The sequence below is a fragment of the Dendrobates tinctorius genome, unplaced genomic scaffold (genome assembly GCF_039654945.1).
Source record: "Dendrobates tinctorius isolate UK_male_01 unplaced genomic scaffold, ASM3965494v1 ptg000027l, whole genome shotgun sequence".
Taxonomy (NCBI): Eukaryota; Metazoa; Chordata; class Amphibia; order Anura; family Dendrobatidae; genus Dendrobates; species Dendrobates tinctorius.
In genome coordinates, this window is record NW_027361695.1 from 4718510 (window position 1) to 4735447 (window position 16938).

At 41.9% G+C, this 16938-nt stretch overlaps 1 protein-coding gene across 17 annotated transcripts in view; it reads left to right on the top strand.

Annotated features, from left to right (window-relative positions):
* The window catches only part of FOXP1 (forkhead box P1), a 794287-nt gene that overhangs the window by 662210 nt on the left and 115139 nt on the right, over nt 1-16938 (top strand). For 15 of the 17 annotated variants that reach the window (XM_073569710.1, XM_073569708.1, XM_073569704.1 and 12 more), the window contains 2 exons: nt 981-1118; nt 6291-6380. In XM_073569710.1, the coding sequence (XP_073425811.1) occupies nt 981-1118; nt 6291-6380 (228 nt within the window). The remainder of the gene's footprint in view (nt 1-980; nt 1119-6290; nt 6381-16938) is intronic. The other 2 variants (XM_073569707.1, XM_073569714.1) reach the window with 1 other exon arrangement.

Below are 16938 nucleotides of genomic sequence, written 5' to 3' on the forward strand. Positions count from 1 at the left end.
AAAAAATATTTCCACTGCTACTTTTTTATTTTTTGGGGGGGAACTGAATGAATTTTTGTCTTTATCGTTTTCATTTATATCTATAAAATATATATATATATATATACAGTATTTGTATATACGAATTTATTTACATATTGTAAATATACCATAATTTATCATATATAGCAAATAATATAATTTATAATGTGTGTGTATATCTCAAGCAAAAAAATAAGTGTTCTAAATAAATATATATTTATTTATATTCTAAATATCTGATTATATGAATTATTAATAGTTTTTTTGGTTATGCATAAAGGAATTATTTTAATCTATTGATATGCACATTCCTATGATTATACAGTTTTATCATTTAAAGGAAAATTGATTATTTTTTTACATTTTTTTTTGCGCCTGACAATACGCTCTCCCGCACGCTGGCAAATTAAACACAAGTGCGGTGATTATTTTGAATAGGTAAATTACATTCTAGGAAGCTTGCAGCCTTCGTAGCATTGTCATTAGGTAGCCGCTTGAATACAATTTGTGTAACCTTGGCCGAGACAGCCTGTCATTTTAATGTCAGTGTTTTATCTGAAGAAGACATCATCCTTTCAAATACACAGTACAGGTTCTTTAACAGAAACGCCTGAGCAGAAATGTGTTAACAGTTGCAAATATGAAATGCTATCAGGTTCATCACTGTAGCTGTTTGTCATCGAAATGTCACAGAAAACTGCTTTAATGGTATCTCACATAATATGGTGGTGGGGGGGAGGAATTGGAAACATCTGTACGTTGGATGAAGCCCGGGAAGCAGTCCTCAGCTGAGCAGACAATATGATATATGCATTTTTTAGGTAGCAGTTTTAGGTCGCTGGGGAAGAGGGTCCGAAATGGAATTTGCATGACGTCCTGTCTGCATTGGCGGAGACGGTGGGGGTTACAACGGCCGGTGAACTTTCCATGTTTTTAAGATGTGCATTTATTGTTTGCAGGTTCCAGTCTCAGTGGCTATGATGACACCCCAAGTAATCACTCCTCAGCAAATGCAACAAATCCTCCAACAGCAAGTGCTTACACCCCAACAGCTACAGGTCCTACTTCAACAACAACAAGCGCTCATGCTTCAGCAGGTAACGTTTCCTGACTCTACGATATAGTAACTCTAGTGGTATCGGAATCCGTTCCATCCCTTCCTCACCCTAGTAGACTTGGTCAACCCTTTTATCTAGGTTCCTTGATCCTTTTCAATGAATGGGACCAACTCTTCTCCACACCACCTACTGCCATTATTATTATTATTTATTTATATAGCACCATTGATTTCATGGTGCTGGTCATGAGAAGGGGTTACATACAAATTACAGATATCACTTACAGTAAACAATCAATCATATACTGATACAGAGGGGAGAGAGGACCCTGCCCTTGTGGGCTTACATTCTACAGGATGGTGGGGAAGTAGACAGTAGGTTGAGAGGTTGCAGCAGCTCCAGTGATGGTGAGGCGGTAGCTCCAGTAGTGGTGAGGAGGCAGCGGGAATCATTGCAGGCTGTAGGCTTACCTGAAGAGATGGGTTTTCAGGTTCCGTCTGAAGGATCCGAGTGTGGTTGATAGCCGGACGTGTTGGGGCAAAGAATTCCAGAGGATGGGGGCTATTCGGGAGAAGTCTTGGAGGCAGATGGGTGAGGAGCGAATAAGTGTGGAGGAGAGAAGGAGGTCTTGGGAGGATTGGAGATTACGTGAGGGAAGATATCGGGAGATCAGTTCAGAGATATATAGAGGAGACAGGTTATAGATGGCCTTGTAGGTCAGTATTAGTAATTTGAATTGGATACGCTGAGTGAGTGGGAGCCAATGAAGAGATTTGCAGAGGGGAGAAGCGGAGGATTAGCGAGGAGAGAGATGAATTAGTCAGGCAGCAGAGTTATGGATGGACTGGAGAGGTGCGAGGGTGTTAGCAGGGAGGCCACAGAAAAGGATGTTGCGGTAGTCGAGACGGGAGATGATGAGGGCATGCACAAGCATTTTAGTAGAGTGAGGGATGAGGAAGGGACGGAGTCTGGAAATATTTTTGAGCTGGAGGCGGCAGGAAGTGGAGAGAGCTTGGATGTGCGGTTTGAAGGACTGGGCAGAGTTAAGGGTTACTCCGAGGCAGCGGACCTCTGGTACGGGGGAAAGCGTGATGTCGTCAATTGGTATAGATAGGTCAGTTAAGGAAGATCTGTGAGATGGGGGAAAGATGATCAGTTTAGATTTGTCCACACTCAGTTTGAGGAAGCGGGAGGAAAAGAAGGAGGATATGGCTGATAGACACTCCGGGATTTTGGAGAGCAGAGAGGTGACGTCTGGGCCAGAGAGGTAGATCTGAGTATCATTGGCATAAAGGTGGTACTGGAATGGTTGTCTGATTACCAAGGGGATGGGAGAAAAAGACGATCAGTCGATTTTTTTTTTTTTAATGTAAGCGTCTTCTGTCCTACTTTCTGTGGATCAGAAAGATAAAGACCACTGTCCATATAGTTTCATATAGTGTTGGGTTCATCCATTGAGCTTCACCTAATTTGACAATGGCAGAACCTGGGTAGGTGTCTACAAAACTCAACTGTAAAGCTAGAGTCAACGTTCTCAAAGACTGTCTCTTTGCTTTCTCGTGAATGTTAGGACCAATGGTTGTCTAGTTATCCAAATATATGTGAGGAAAGAGAATAGGTTGAATTGTGATTTCGATCATCTTCTGTCCTACTTTCTGTGTCGCTAAAACAACAACACTGTCCAGATAGTTCAACTGAGAATCTCCCGACCTATCTCTAATAGAAGGTCATGATGTTTAGGCAAACCGCATTGGTACTACCTTTTTGATAGAAAAAAAATCTATACCATCCAAGGGTATTTTTAAGTGATTGATCTGCATAGAATAGAGTGTTCTACTATTGGCTTATGCAAAGGGGAGAGGACACTCCTCCTACAAAAAGGCTGGGCCATTGTGATTGTCTGGCACTTGTAGTCCCTCATGTGACATCCTGGTCGCTTGCTTTAGCAAACCCAGGATGATGTGCCAAACATGTCATGCGCAGGAGCGAAGACCGGCTTCCATGGAGGATCGCACTAGATGCAGGACTAGGGCAGCACAAATCGAGTTGTTTTGGATAATAAGACCCATAACACTGGTGCCCCTTTACTCATTGTTTACTGTGCCATAGTGATTACATCCCATGTCACTACTGGAACCAATCACTGGCCTCAGTGGTGTATCATAGAGGCCATTGATTGGCTGTAGTAGTTATGTTAGTATTCGGGGACATCATCAATGTATAAAAGTAAACAGAGACTATCGGGAATCATCGGTGTGGTGGCAATGGAAGGGCGGGGAATTTATCAGGTGAGCAATGGATCTTTTATTATTTTATGGCATTTTTCCCCATTCCTTGCCCCATTTTTTCCTTTCTCTGAAAACCTCTTTAAACGGAGACTTCTCCATTTCTAAAGAGATCAGCCCCAGTAATCAGAATGGTTGCGTATTCCATGGAGTAGATGAGCTGCATCTATAAGAGGCATCCTGATCTGGTGCAAAGAGGTAGGTCCTGTGCAGGGGACCCCTCTGTGTCGTGTCAATCCTATGCCTTAATGGGACGGATCAATAGTGGCCCCAGAGCTTATTATACCTACATATTCCATAGTGTATGGGCTGTGCTCGTGTGAGGAATCCTATACTGTGCACTGATGCAGAGAGATTGCTCCTGTGTAGGGGAGCCCTCTGTATCAATCTTAACCCCTATACATATGTCCCAATAGGGTATATCATAAATTACACCTATAATCCTTAAGATTTATTGCTGGCATTGTGTAAGCTTCGCAACTCTACAGACCATTTATTGGGCCAATGGCATTGCACTCCACCGGAAGTTGGTGTGGGTGCCTGTTGTGAATTCCCTTTCTGGCCTACCTCTGGTTACTGCTGAAGGTGGTGGAGCTGGTCAGGTTGATGGAGGGGTTGCGAGTTCTCTTTCTGGACTCCCTCTGGTGGGTACTGGAGGTAATGGAGCTGATCTGATTAACAGAGGCTTGCCACCTGATAATGAGGACAATGATTGGAGATCTGGGGTTTCAGACTGGATTTAAGACAGCCGACTCCCTCTATCCCTGCTAGTGATTTTCTTCCTGCCTCCTGAGGTCTTAGTTTCCAGCTCAGTCCCTGCATGCTCAGCTAAGCGTTCTTTTGCTATTCTGTTCACATTTGATCTGGTTTTGTCTATTTCAGTTTTGTGTGGGTCAGCCAGCTCCGGGGCTGTGCTGAATCATCATCCATATGCTACTGCTTGTGCCAGTTTGTTTTTGTCCCTTATTAGATTGGCCTCTTTTTGCTCTGCTTTCAGAATATACCAGAGTGTTGATATAGTGGGTGAAGTCGTGCGACTTCAGAATTTTTGCATCAGACGTGTTGGACCTTTTTGCAGGGTTTTTTGCATGATTGCAGACAGTGTCTTTCCTTTCCTGTCCTTTCTAGTTAGTGTGGGCCCCATCGTTTGCTCAGTCTATTTGTAGGGTCGGTGGGCCGAGCTGGGGGGGTGGTCCCTCGATATACCGCGCAGAGACAAAACAGACAAGATGGAGGCAGGTTCTGGGTGCAACAGGTCCAAGTTTATTCCACTCGCCCGTCCGCCTGACAGCCTCTGAAGTACACCGCACTTCTCTTCACCTCACGGCCCTCCGTTTCTAGGGCCTGTTATACACACCGTAGTTTCACACTAGGGACGTACATACATGCACGTACCGTCCCTTCTTCACTTTTTGACGCTTCTGACAGGTCCGTCACTGTGGCCGCCTTAGGCACGTAAACCAACAGCAATTTTACTGGTCAGGTGTCGTGTCAAATACGGTGTCCCACACCCGGTGTCTCATCTCTTCTGCGGTTCTTCCTGTCAGGACCACCCCCCTGACGTTCTCTCTCCTCAGTCCCCCTGGTTCGGTTCTCCTCAGAGTGCACAAACTGTCGTAGTCCTCCAGTCACCTGAGCTCCCCCTGGGGACTGGAACTTTCTGGAACCCTCCTTCAAATTGATATCTTTCCCGGTTTCCTGTAACTCCGCCCCCATGACCAACGGTTTCCTAAGCCCTAAGCTGATGTAAAGTCCTTTGCTCACACTCCTCCCTGCCCTCTAATGGTCAACCCAAGGTACTGCACGTCCACTACACTTTCCTAGCTGTTTTCCCCACTGTAGTAGCTGACACCTATCTAAACTGTGCAATCCTTTCTTTCTCTATACTGACAAGACCGTCCGTCCATCAGGTCACCTTCCCTACATATTTTCCTACCTGCGTTTGTGTTTTCATCTTGTCTCACCGACAATATATGTTTGGGGGCTATCTATTCCTTTGGGGTCTGCTCTGGGGCAGTTTAGATTTCCCCTTTCTTGCTTTAAGCTTATTTAGTTCTCCGGCTGTGCCGAGGCGTCTAGGATCATCGTAGGTACGCTCCACGGCTACTGCTAGTTGTGTGGATAGGATCAGGGGTCTGCAGTCCGCTTAGTTACCAACCTCTCTGGTTTTCTGTGGCTTAGCTTGGGCTTGCTCTCCTCCTCGGTGACCCAATCATAACAGGTGCCATTTGCATTTTATTACGGGTCTTAGCAGTGACATTTGCCGCATAGGTCTATAGACTTTTGCACTTCATATTTTGCTTTGTATGACGGCCATATCCTCCTCCCAATTATGAGCTATTTTTCTGTATATGTTTTTTTTTTTCCAATGGATTCCATTTGCTTTACTCTGTTCCTTCTTTTACTTCAGTTATCTTTTGTTTTCTTTTTTTTTTTCCATCCCCTCTAATGAAATTGAGTGGATTAAGGTCCATGTATGTATTGGCCAGAGGTAACCGTACTTGAAACCCATCATTTTAAATGAAAGCACGCATCGAACAGGCGAGATTTACCCTGTTCCTCTCCAAGGGCACCGTGTCTTTGTTGTTACAAACATAGGTCATCCCATGCCTTATTTTAATTATCCTGCATGGGGAAGAAGAAGGGAAAGAGAGAGAGCGAGAGAAAAAAAAAAATAATAATAAAGATGATACACCATGATTCCTATCAGTACAATTTGTAGATTACTTTTCAAATGGCGACGCCAAGAACCTTGCGAGCACGCTGAATTTATTGTCAGATTTCAAACGCAAAGGTCAGAACATTCCAGATAAAAGAATGCTATTTTTCAAATCGCTTTTGTGTCGCAAGATGTTAAAAAAAAAAAAATGCAGAATTGTCACTGGGTACACGGTAACTGACACTGGTTTCCCTTTTTTTTTCACAGCAGCAGCTTCAGGAGTTTTATAAGAAACAACAGGAGCAATTGCAGATTCAGCTGTTACAGCAACAACATGCAGGAAAACAGCCGAAAGAGGTAAATCCTGCTCCGCGGGCAATTTCGTCTATTTTTGGTTTGGCCCCTGGGTCGTGGTCGGTCATTGGAGATCTGGTCCTGTCAGTAGTAAAGCACTATACTGTGCCATAGGGAGAGAAACCGGGCAACCTGATGGCGGAGGAGTAGAATGGGCTTGTTCAGACTAGCATACAATTGGTCTGTGTGCACCGTAGACGGCACATAGGCCCATCAAGGCCAGCGTGCCAGTGCACATGACCGATTATCTGCACCAATTTGATCCATTTTATGGATCAAATCAAAATAATGCATCCAATGAAAAAGGTCTACAATTTGCGGTGATGACTGGTCCACTTTACAGTATGGCCGTCTGAACCCGGTCTTGGTCCAACTAGGCCCAACTTGTATTATAGTTTTTAAACCCACTTTTTTTTCCATTGTTGCTTTGCTGCATGTTTTATATTTTTTCTTCTCATCTCGGTTCTTGTTATTGGCCAATGAACAATATTGGTGGATCCCTTATCTGCTGTGTTGACCTCCAAAAGGGCCTGGCCCATATCATCATTGCTAGGATTATCAATCCATATGGGTCCTGAAAGCTGCTCCGACTGACAGTTATTTATCCCATGTTGCTCATGCATATGCATGCTCAGCACAGCTGAGCATCCATGTATTTTCAGTAGAAAAAAAGGAGTAGGCTGCCACTAGACACCTCTTCCTTCTCCTAGGAAAACAAAGGGATCTTGTATAAAATTTGACATGTCCTATCCTTCAGCTGTTGGGAGAGAGAGTTGGGATGCTTCCATTCACATCCTCTTGCCATAATTGGCAGTTTAGCCATAAAATATTTTTTAGCCTCTTTAAACTTTTGTAAAAAAAACACAAAAACATGAATTTCAAGTGTTTTTCATGACATTCTTTTGCAACAAGTTTTTTTTGTGTAAGTAAAACTTGAGTTTTTTTCTAGCATTTTTGAAGTTCTGTGGTATAAATAGAAGGAAAAAAAGCCAAACCCAAAACATAAATACTAAAAATGCTGAAAAAACAGAAATGTCATGTTTGTAGAGTTTGAAATGACAAACAGAAAAAACATTAACTTCAGTCCCAAGCTGTCGAACTACTGCCCAATGAGCGATCCCAACTTAAACATTTTAGATTTTGGAACATGCAGGAGAACTTTTGAGAAAAGGGCATGATGTAAAATACATATAGGAGGACAGGTTGGTAAAAAAAATCCATCTTGTTTTCTAATAATCAAATCTGTATGAAGACGACAACCTAAATCATTTAGAAGGACCAACCTTGACAATAAGGCTTCAGTTGGTTTTTCGAGTAATGCGTCAAGTAATGGGATGATTGTCTGGTAATGTGGAAACGGGAGGCCATGTGGCCATGATGGAGGTCCGTTTATGTGGGTCTCATAGTCTTTTCTGCTGGGAACTGAAAACTAGATTCAAGGGGAATTGCATTGTTTGCGAGCAAGAGATATATTTCCTGTAAGGGTAATGGAAAGAGCAGGGAGGAGAAACAAGCCCAAGACATACTTCATACTTGCCAAGAGTCTCAATTTTGCTGGGCCAGTGCCACAAATCGGGCAGCAAAATGAATAGGGCTTAGTTTAAAAAAAACACACCCAAAAGTGGCCATTTGGAGGGCATTCAAAGGTGTTTCTGAAGGAAGATATGACCGTCTGTTCTGACAAAATCCAGGACCATAATGGGGTTAAATTTGGATCTTGCCTTGGGCTCTCCTTGTTTTTTGTTCACCCCGGACTAGTGCCACCGCTGGATCCCAACTGGAGAGCCACTGGTGATATCAAGCAAATTGTACAGATGAAAGCCTCAATCCAATTAACATTTTATTCGGATCAGTCGGATGATAACTTGGTAAAATGTAACTGACCAATTACTGCCGTCATCGGCCACCAGACTGACTCGGTCCCATGTGGTGTGGGTGTTGTGCCTACATATCCAATATAATGAACTGTGAAATGCAGTGTAAATAGGACAAGCAGGGCGTGCTCATTATGCGGAGGGACCAACATATGTCTTCATGTGGCCGGCACCATTGAAAGCCCCCGCACATCCGTCTTTTCAGACCGCATTTCTGTCTGGTGCACGGAAGAAAAACCTGACAATCAGTGTTATAAGATCTCATGTGGTTTACTATTACCTGGACCCAAGTTTTTTCAGTAAGTGGAATTATCAGATTGTGGGATCATCTATTTTCACAAATTTGCCCTTTTGTGAGATAATTGCTTATATAGCATTACCTTGATGCATAGACTTTATAGGATGTGCCCATTTCACGCATCAACGATGCACAGACGGGATGTTGGTCTCCTGACCCGAACGTGGCAGCCTGGTTGCCATAAATGGCCTATAATTGCAAGTAAGTTATACTCCATATATGTTATGTTAAAGGCTGTTTAATGGCGGCCTGGTTTTGTAAAATCTGTGACCTATTTGTGAAGCCGCTTTGAGAAATATTATTTCATTGCTTCTTTCTCACTTTATAAAAGAAGCAATTCTGGTAAAACCTATAGGGCAGCAATTACCAAACTTTTTTTCATCCCAAGGGAATCTGCATCCATCTATTGTAACCCCTATACAGAAAATTATTACTGCAGATCTCGCAAAAATCCTTGGCAAATCTTGGCAAGATTGCCGTGTATTACATGATTTCTGGTGTGGAGATTTCACCACATCTACTAGAAAGTGGTGCAATCCGACCTGAAGATTGAAGGCGTTTCTACATATGAGTGATCATGCTACTTTTTGCCTGCACAAATCAGCCGTGTGTGAATTTACTGCTAACCATTTCTCTAGGAAACCCTCATCAACCAATTTATATAGCGCCAACATATTCTACGGTGTGTGGAAAAAAAAAAAAGCAAACTCCCTAGCACTGGCGGACACACAGGAGAAGGCCCACATGCAAGAACAATTTATGGGTCCTTTGCATCCTAAGAGCTCATCATAATGCTTTGGCGGTAGAAATGGGTCCCCTTACTACTTGGACCCCCGATACAGCCACAGAGGTCGCACCAATGTATGTCCATCCCTGCTCCCTTGATTGGATTCAAAACCAAGACCCCAGCGCAGTAGCACAACCGCTTGGCTTCCTAACCACTTGGCGCCCTATCGAATTGGCCTTGGTGCATGCGCCATGTATATTCTTTGTCAGCTGGAAATAATCACACAAAAAGAGATGCCCCCACAGTTCCTTTACTGATGCTCATCTGCTTCCTGCCGGAACTGAAAATAGCCAAAAAATCCTCGTTCAGCCAGTCACTTCCTGAGGACACCATTTCTGGTGAGAAGAAATGGAACAGGAAGTAGAAACCAACCAGGATTGGGTCAGGATCATATTAGGATCTCCCCTTTTAAAAGGTAATAAGATGGGCAACTTGGAATATTTTGACTTTACAGTAATAAAAAACTGAAACGATAGACTATAAATTTTGCCGGATGCCCTCTTGGCTCTTCCTCACAAGTTGGATCACTGGCGAAACAATGCCATCGGCGGGCAGGTTGCTACGTCGTTGACATGGACACATACGTTCTGTCTCTGCCCATCCGTTTCATTACGAGGAGCGCTCCCAGTCCTGCAGAAACAAAAAAAAAAAGGAAACCGATTAGAAAGTGTCTAAAATGTAAATCTAACGGGCCAACAGTAATTAAAATGGAAATGGCACGAGGAGAGAAATGCATGTAATTGGGAGATATCACAGCGCAAAATGCTCTTAGCTTTGTTTTGCTGGCTGTTGCTTTAATTCAGTAGGGCTTATTCATCAGTAGCAATTCAATGCGTGTTAATGACTCTGAGATGCAGGCATCACTGTGGACAAAGGGATGATTATTGTGCGGTCAAAAGAAGTTCAAAGACAAGAAGGGAATTTCGTTTTTTTTTTTTTTTCTTTTTCCCCCTCAGAGATCCACATTCAAGAGCATACAAATTAAGCCAAATGTTAGAAACCGCAGTCTGAGAGCTGACTTCAAAGTCACAACTCTGTAATTAATGAACTGCAAGCTTCAGTTTGGACAAGTCGTGGTTTGACGCACTCATAAATCAACATGACAGTTCTGTTTCGGCGGCTCAGACACCGCTTGTCATTGAGTCACATCAGATGTAAACAGTAAAAAAAAAAAAAAGAGCGTTAGATAGAGGAGGCGCAATTGATCAACAGAATTGGGAAAAACCAACTTTTGAAGCGCATTATTCTTGATCACAGGAAATGGCTGTAACCTCCAGAGGGTTGCGCTCTCCTTCTGCCGGTCTTTTCCTTTTTTTTTTCTTAGTCGAATCTGATTTCTAACAGCTTTAAAAAAAAAAAAAAAAAAGAATAAGAATTATGGATCTGATCCCTTGTGGCTGACAGGCACTCGCCCCCTGTTGTTATTTTGTGCCTCTTTTGTTTTCAAAGGCATCAAATTTTTTTTAGTATTCTTTTTTTTTTTTGGATGACTCTAGAGTTCTGGCATTGTTGGGTTAACGGCCTCTATATCTATTGTTTTTTTTTTTTTGTTTTCATTCTCTTTACCAAATACCGTATATATTTTTTTTTTTGGAGTGTCCAACATGAACACCAACTGATCTGCTTTTGGCCAAGATAGACAGGAAAAGGGCCTCTCCCGGTAGCGACACATTTATTCCCTGGTGTGCGGAGGAATAACCTCTTTATTAGGCTGTTTCCCTTTTACATGACTTAATGTTAAAATAACCTTTAGTGTCATGTTTTCTCATGTTCTTCGCAGCCGGAGTTCTAGATAACTGTATGAAATCACTGTAGGCATCTGTCTTTTTTAGCTTCGCCTTTTATAAGGCTCCACCTATTGGGGAAAGAACCAGCGTTTGCTGATTAACAGCATTATGAACAATACAAATCTTTGTTGGAAAATGACCTTAAGATAAAAAAAATAATACAAAGTTTTACTGACGATTTTCGGTTCACAGACCCTTGACGAAGGAAAGATACTGGGAGGCTTTTACATTGGCGGATGGAGGATGACTTCTTCATGGTCATTTTGGATAATTTTAGTTTGCTGTTACCATTGCCCCTGTATTGAGCCGGGATGTATAGTGTTGTCCATCCTTGTTCTTAAATTTACTACCTGTAAATGAGAGGATGAACAATGGATCATTGAGTCTTTTGTATGCCCTTATGTTGTTTTGGAAAGATTGGAGGCAGCGCAATTGATCGTAGATGTATGGAGGATGAAGGTGGCCAATAGATCTATATTACTCAATAGATCAATATCTTATGTGTTTGATGGGGTCAACACTCCTTCCCATTGGATGTTGGAGGAAGGGTGTATTGGATTTTAAGAAGTCTGATTCTAGTTCTTGGGGAAGTTTACCCACCTCTTGAAGATCTAAGGGCTCTTTCAGACGTCCGTCATCATCGGACAGATCTCGGACCGTAATGTACGAACTGGCCGTTTGTCTCCCTGATTCAGCGTGACGGCTTCATATATTTCTATGAAGCTGTCACAATCTGTTCAGAAGATACGTGGTCAGTCTGTGCATTGCATTACACTGGTGGCTGACTGCCCTCTCTATATTCAAACCACATGCACGCTCAGGCATACTGAGTATGCATGTATGTGGGGACAGGAGGAGTAGTTATTGGCCAAACAAACATTCGGAGGACTACTATCGAAAGTGTATGACTAATTTTAACTTTTTTAGGCCCCTTTGCAAAAAAGACTATGAGTGGACCCTCTCTGTTGTTGGGAGAAAATGGAAACTATGCTGCAAAAATCCCAAATAATACCACCATTGAGTTGAACAAAACAATACCGCCAGACTTGTACCAGAATAGCACTACTATGCTGCCAAATAACAGATCACGGTACTGACATAAGAATTCCATACCGTGCCCTAAATCTTCCACCATATGCTGCTGAAATAAAAGCACTATATAAAGACCAGACAACTCCAGTCTGAGGGTACTGTGCAAGATATCAGAGACTTGTCATCTTCCCGAAGAGCGCCCTATGGCATTTAATGCTTCCTTTAATCTCGCCCTATGTCTAGTGGAGAGCTTTTGGATTGGTTGATGAATCTTCTATCACATTCATTGACCTTTTTTGAAAGTGATGGCAGCTGGTGGGTGCCAGTTGGGACACCATCGAACCACTCTGTCATAAGGCCTCCATACACATTAGGCTAAAAACTGCCGAACCTGCTAATATTGAGGGACATGGCCGACAGTCTAATACATATGTTGGCCTCCTGACTCTGACGGATGATGTCAACTTTTGGATTGCCGATCCTTTTGCTCTCATTGAGATATGACATTGCCAGAGTATTCGGACATACGCTCTCTTGTAGAGCACACAGAAGCGCTTGGCTGAACAAACGCTCTGTTTATATGGAGAAGTCAAAAGAGATGGCCACCACCGAATGATTGGCCAAACCATTGTTCGAATGCCAGCTGCCTATTGTGTATGGGGTCCTTTAGCATGGTTACTTGTGTACTGAGCCACGGCAGCAGGCAGAGTTTACCCAGTGTAAAGGAGAATTCGAGCCAGAACTCTTTATATTCCAGATGTCTTCAGCATCTATCCTACATCTTGTCATGTTCAGGGCAGGCAGTTGATTAAATGCATCCTTCAACATCTATAGAGCCGTACTTTACAGTCCTCTGTTATCATCTTACTTTTCCTGTGCCGGGAGCGCTAGGGAATTACAGTCACTGATAGCCCACATGTCCATCATGGAACGGCTTCTATCCTAGAGTTGTACGTTTACAGTAAGATGAATCAGCATGGAGTACGAGAAGACAGTGCCGAGTTATGGGGAAACCATGCAGCTGTCGTAGTTGATAATTAGGGTCTAGGTTTGTTGTTTGGCTGTGAGGTCTCTCGCCCAATTAGTAGTGTGTTTCAGGTCTCTCTTCCTTGACCTCCATTGTTAAATATGCAATTCCTTTGAATTTTGAATGCATGGCTGGTTTACCCGGTAGAATGGAGACTCACATTTTCTTCTTTCCTAGTTGACTTTGCTTTATTTGTGTTTCATGTGGCTTGTTGAGCATTTTTTTTCTGCTTGTGAGGATCTGTGAGATTTAAGGCCTACATAACCCTTACCGAAAAATCGGACGATCCGGTTAATTCCAGCTGTGAATGTGTATAAGGGTCTTCTGACTCTCCGACGACAGACGATCAAACATGTTAATTTTTAATGCCTGATCCTTTGGCTTTCAGGGGTGAAAAGCCGAGTCCGGCAGCAACTAACTTCCTTCAACCTTTGAAAAACACTCAAACGCCAAGCAAACTCAAGCACGCATGTGTATAAGGGAGTCGGGAAAGATAGTTATTTGCCAACAGCTATTGAAGGCATATGGACTTGAGAATATAACTTCATTACCTATAGTATAATATAGTTTCACCTTGCCTACTTTACACAGACCTTTACTATATGGCTGCATAATAAAGATCAACTTATTGGGACCTCTTTTCGGTTAAACTCCAGCATGGCCCATGGACTAGAGTTATCTGGACACCTATTGAAGGACATATTAGGCAGTATGTACATAATTAGACACTTTCCAAATACCACGTCGTCTGCAAAAAAGAAGTCTTCTCCCCCATTTTTTGAGAGTTGGGGGTGAGGGTTGTTCAAATTCCTCGGCACAATTCAGTTTAAGCTATGTAGGGCATTTATGTTAGAGGATAAATTCTACAGTCTCTTTATCGATAGGATAGGGGATAACTTCCTGATCTTATGGTTGGGATATCTCCAACAATCCTAGGAAGAAGGGTCTGAAAAGTTCTGACTGAGTGAAGCAGAGGTCGAGCATTCACAACTCCGCTTCTTTCATTCTATCAGACTGTTGGAAATAGCCGAATGTTGCACTTGGCTATCACTTGCGTCCGATAAGGAATGGAGTAAGTGGAGGTAAACATGGTCGACCTCTCCTTTATTCAGGGGTAGCTCTGCCAAGCTCTGTTCTTGTGATTAGTGGTGGTCCCAGTGGTCGGACCGCTAGCTATTGAATATTGGTTCAATCCTCTTAAAAATATAATCCAAAAACATTATTTAAATCAGGTTTTTATATTAAATATATTTAATTGCTGTTCATGTTTATTATAATTTTTCATGTTTTATTTGTTTTTGAGAACTGCAACATTTCAGGATTCTTTGTTTTTCTCTCTCTTTGCCGAGATCACTTCGGTACAATCATCTCTTTAAACGTCGCACACAGGTTTACGTTGAAAGGTATCACACGACACAGGATTCACCTGTCACACAACAGCGATCTCACAGCTCGCCTCCTCCCCCTCTCTGCACAGGTCATTGAGCATGCTCACAAACACTTTTCCATACAATTCAATAAGTCATCTCCAGGCTACCGGTTCCCATGTTCCACAGGTGTGGCTAAACATATTTCTGTACAAAGTAGAGCAGAAGTTCCAGCAGCATGGCCGCCCCATACAGAATATATATATATATATATATATATATATATATATATATATATATATATATATATATATACTTATATATATAAAACTGTATAGGTTTCAATATCTACTTCCAATTAGTAAAACACATAATGTAGGTGATACATTCCCTTTAAAAAGATCTGGGTGCACTGCCCTTTAAGAAGTCCGTCCTTTTGAAAATTACAGTGTCGGCATGAATTAGAAATTCTCCAACCTAGGTTACCAGAAGCCAAAGAACAACCTGCCACATTGTCCTCTCGCAATATGACAGTTTATGTTAGGCAGTAGGGAGTAACCCAAGAAAGGAAAACAGACCTTTGACAGGCGCTTAAGGGAGGGGAGCCGAACTGCAAGTTTTATCAGGATATTTCAGTATTTTAACACTGGCTACTGACCTGTCAACAGAGCCGAGCAGAGACCTTTTTTGTGAGCATTCAATTGTGAGAAGTAAACAGAAAAACTTGTATCCTGTGTTTGGTAACTGGGTGGGGAGCGCAGTTTGGCAACATAGATTCTTCTAAACTTTCATGGACAATGCGTCCTGTATACTTTTATATCCTGCCTTTCTGTAATGTGGAAAGCCTCGGTATTAACCTCGGCACTGATGGCAGACGCACGATCATTTCAGAGTCCGCGTTCTCCTGCAAAATGTGTTATCATTATTAGGATCTAGCGCCAACTGTTTACATAGTAACAATTTTATTTTCATTGATTTGATACATTACCAACTTATATTTATAGGCTGTAGCTTTGTATGCTGTAGCTTTGTATGCTGTAGCTTTATAGGCTGTAGCTTTATAGGCTGTAACTTCATGGTCCTAGACAGTCCTGACACTCTGTGACTCCTGGAAAGTAACAGTCGAAAAAATCATATAATTTTCTCAAAGTGGTACAAAGTAGCTAATATACGGTAATTGAAGTTTTATTTCGATATTTTAAGCCATTTTATTTAAAATATCATCTATAATTGCGCTTAGATTTCAGAGAAATGTAAAGATTTGTATAAGATTAGAGGACCTGCTTTTTTTTTTTTTTTTTTTTTTATAAACTTTTTCATAAACTTTGTTTTAGGCCATGTTCACACGTTCAGTATTTGGTCAGTATTTGAGATCAGTATTTGTAAGCCAAAACCAGGAGTGGGTGATAAATACAGAATTGGTGGTGTGTTTCTATTATACTTTTCCTCTGGTTGTTCCACTCCTAGTTTTGACTTACATTTATTGATGTAAAATACAGACCAAATACTTGATCGTGTGAACGTGGCCTAAGGGAGTGTTCATGCTTGAGTTTTCGGAGGATAGACTGAGCTGAAATTCCATGTATTTGAGGAGTTTTGAGTTTTTGAAGAGGATTTTTAGAGAGTTTCTGCTCTAAAACTCAGAAAAGACTCATGTTGCCAAGTTCGTGTCAGGAGATCCGTGGCCAGTCCATGCATCGCGGCCTGTACTAGTATCGTGATATATGGACATTTGAGTTCAGCCTAAGAGTCCGATAAAATTTGGTGGCAATATTGGGCCCATGGACAAGAGTGGTGCTGTTTCTTGGAACAAAAAAACAAGGAAAATAAACTCTAATTTTATACCCCCTCTCTCCAGAAATAGGACCAATCACCGGGTTGAAAATAATCAGTTTTTGCTCCTCTTTTATTCCTGCCATTTCCCAAGTATTCCATGTTTTTGTTTTTTTCAAATTCACCATAAATTTCCAGAGATCGGACCTTTTTATTTAGTGCTACCATTGCTTATATAGTAACTATGCAGAGCAACCTAAAGACATGCCCCAGAGGATCCTTAAGACACGCCCCAGAGGCTCTAGTGAGCACCGCCCCCTCGGTAAAAGAGTATACAAAGTACCATTAAATAAAAAGGTCTATATCTCTTGAAACACTGAGGATTTAAAAGAAAAAAAGTACTTGGTAGCAACAGGATTAAATTAAGAGCAAAAACTATTCATTTTTTACCTTATTAATCTATTCCATTCATTTTTTCTTTGGATTCCCCCTTTAAAAGATTAATCCAGTCTACATAAATTACATTGCTTTAGGTCCCACCACTGAGCCACAATATTGATCTCCACAATTTGGGACTTGTCAACACTAGTTCTGAGCGAGCGTGCTCGGATATGGT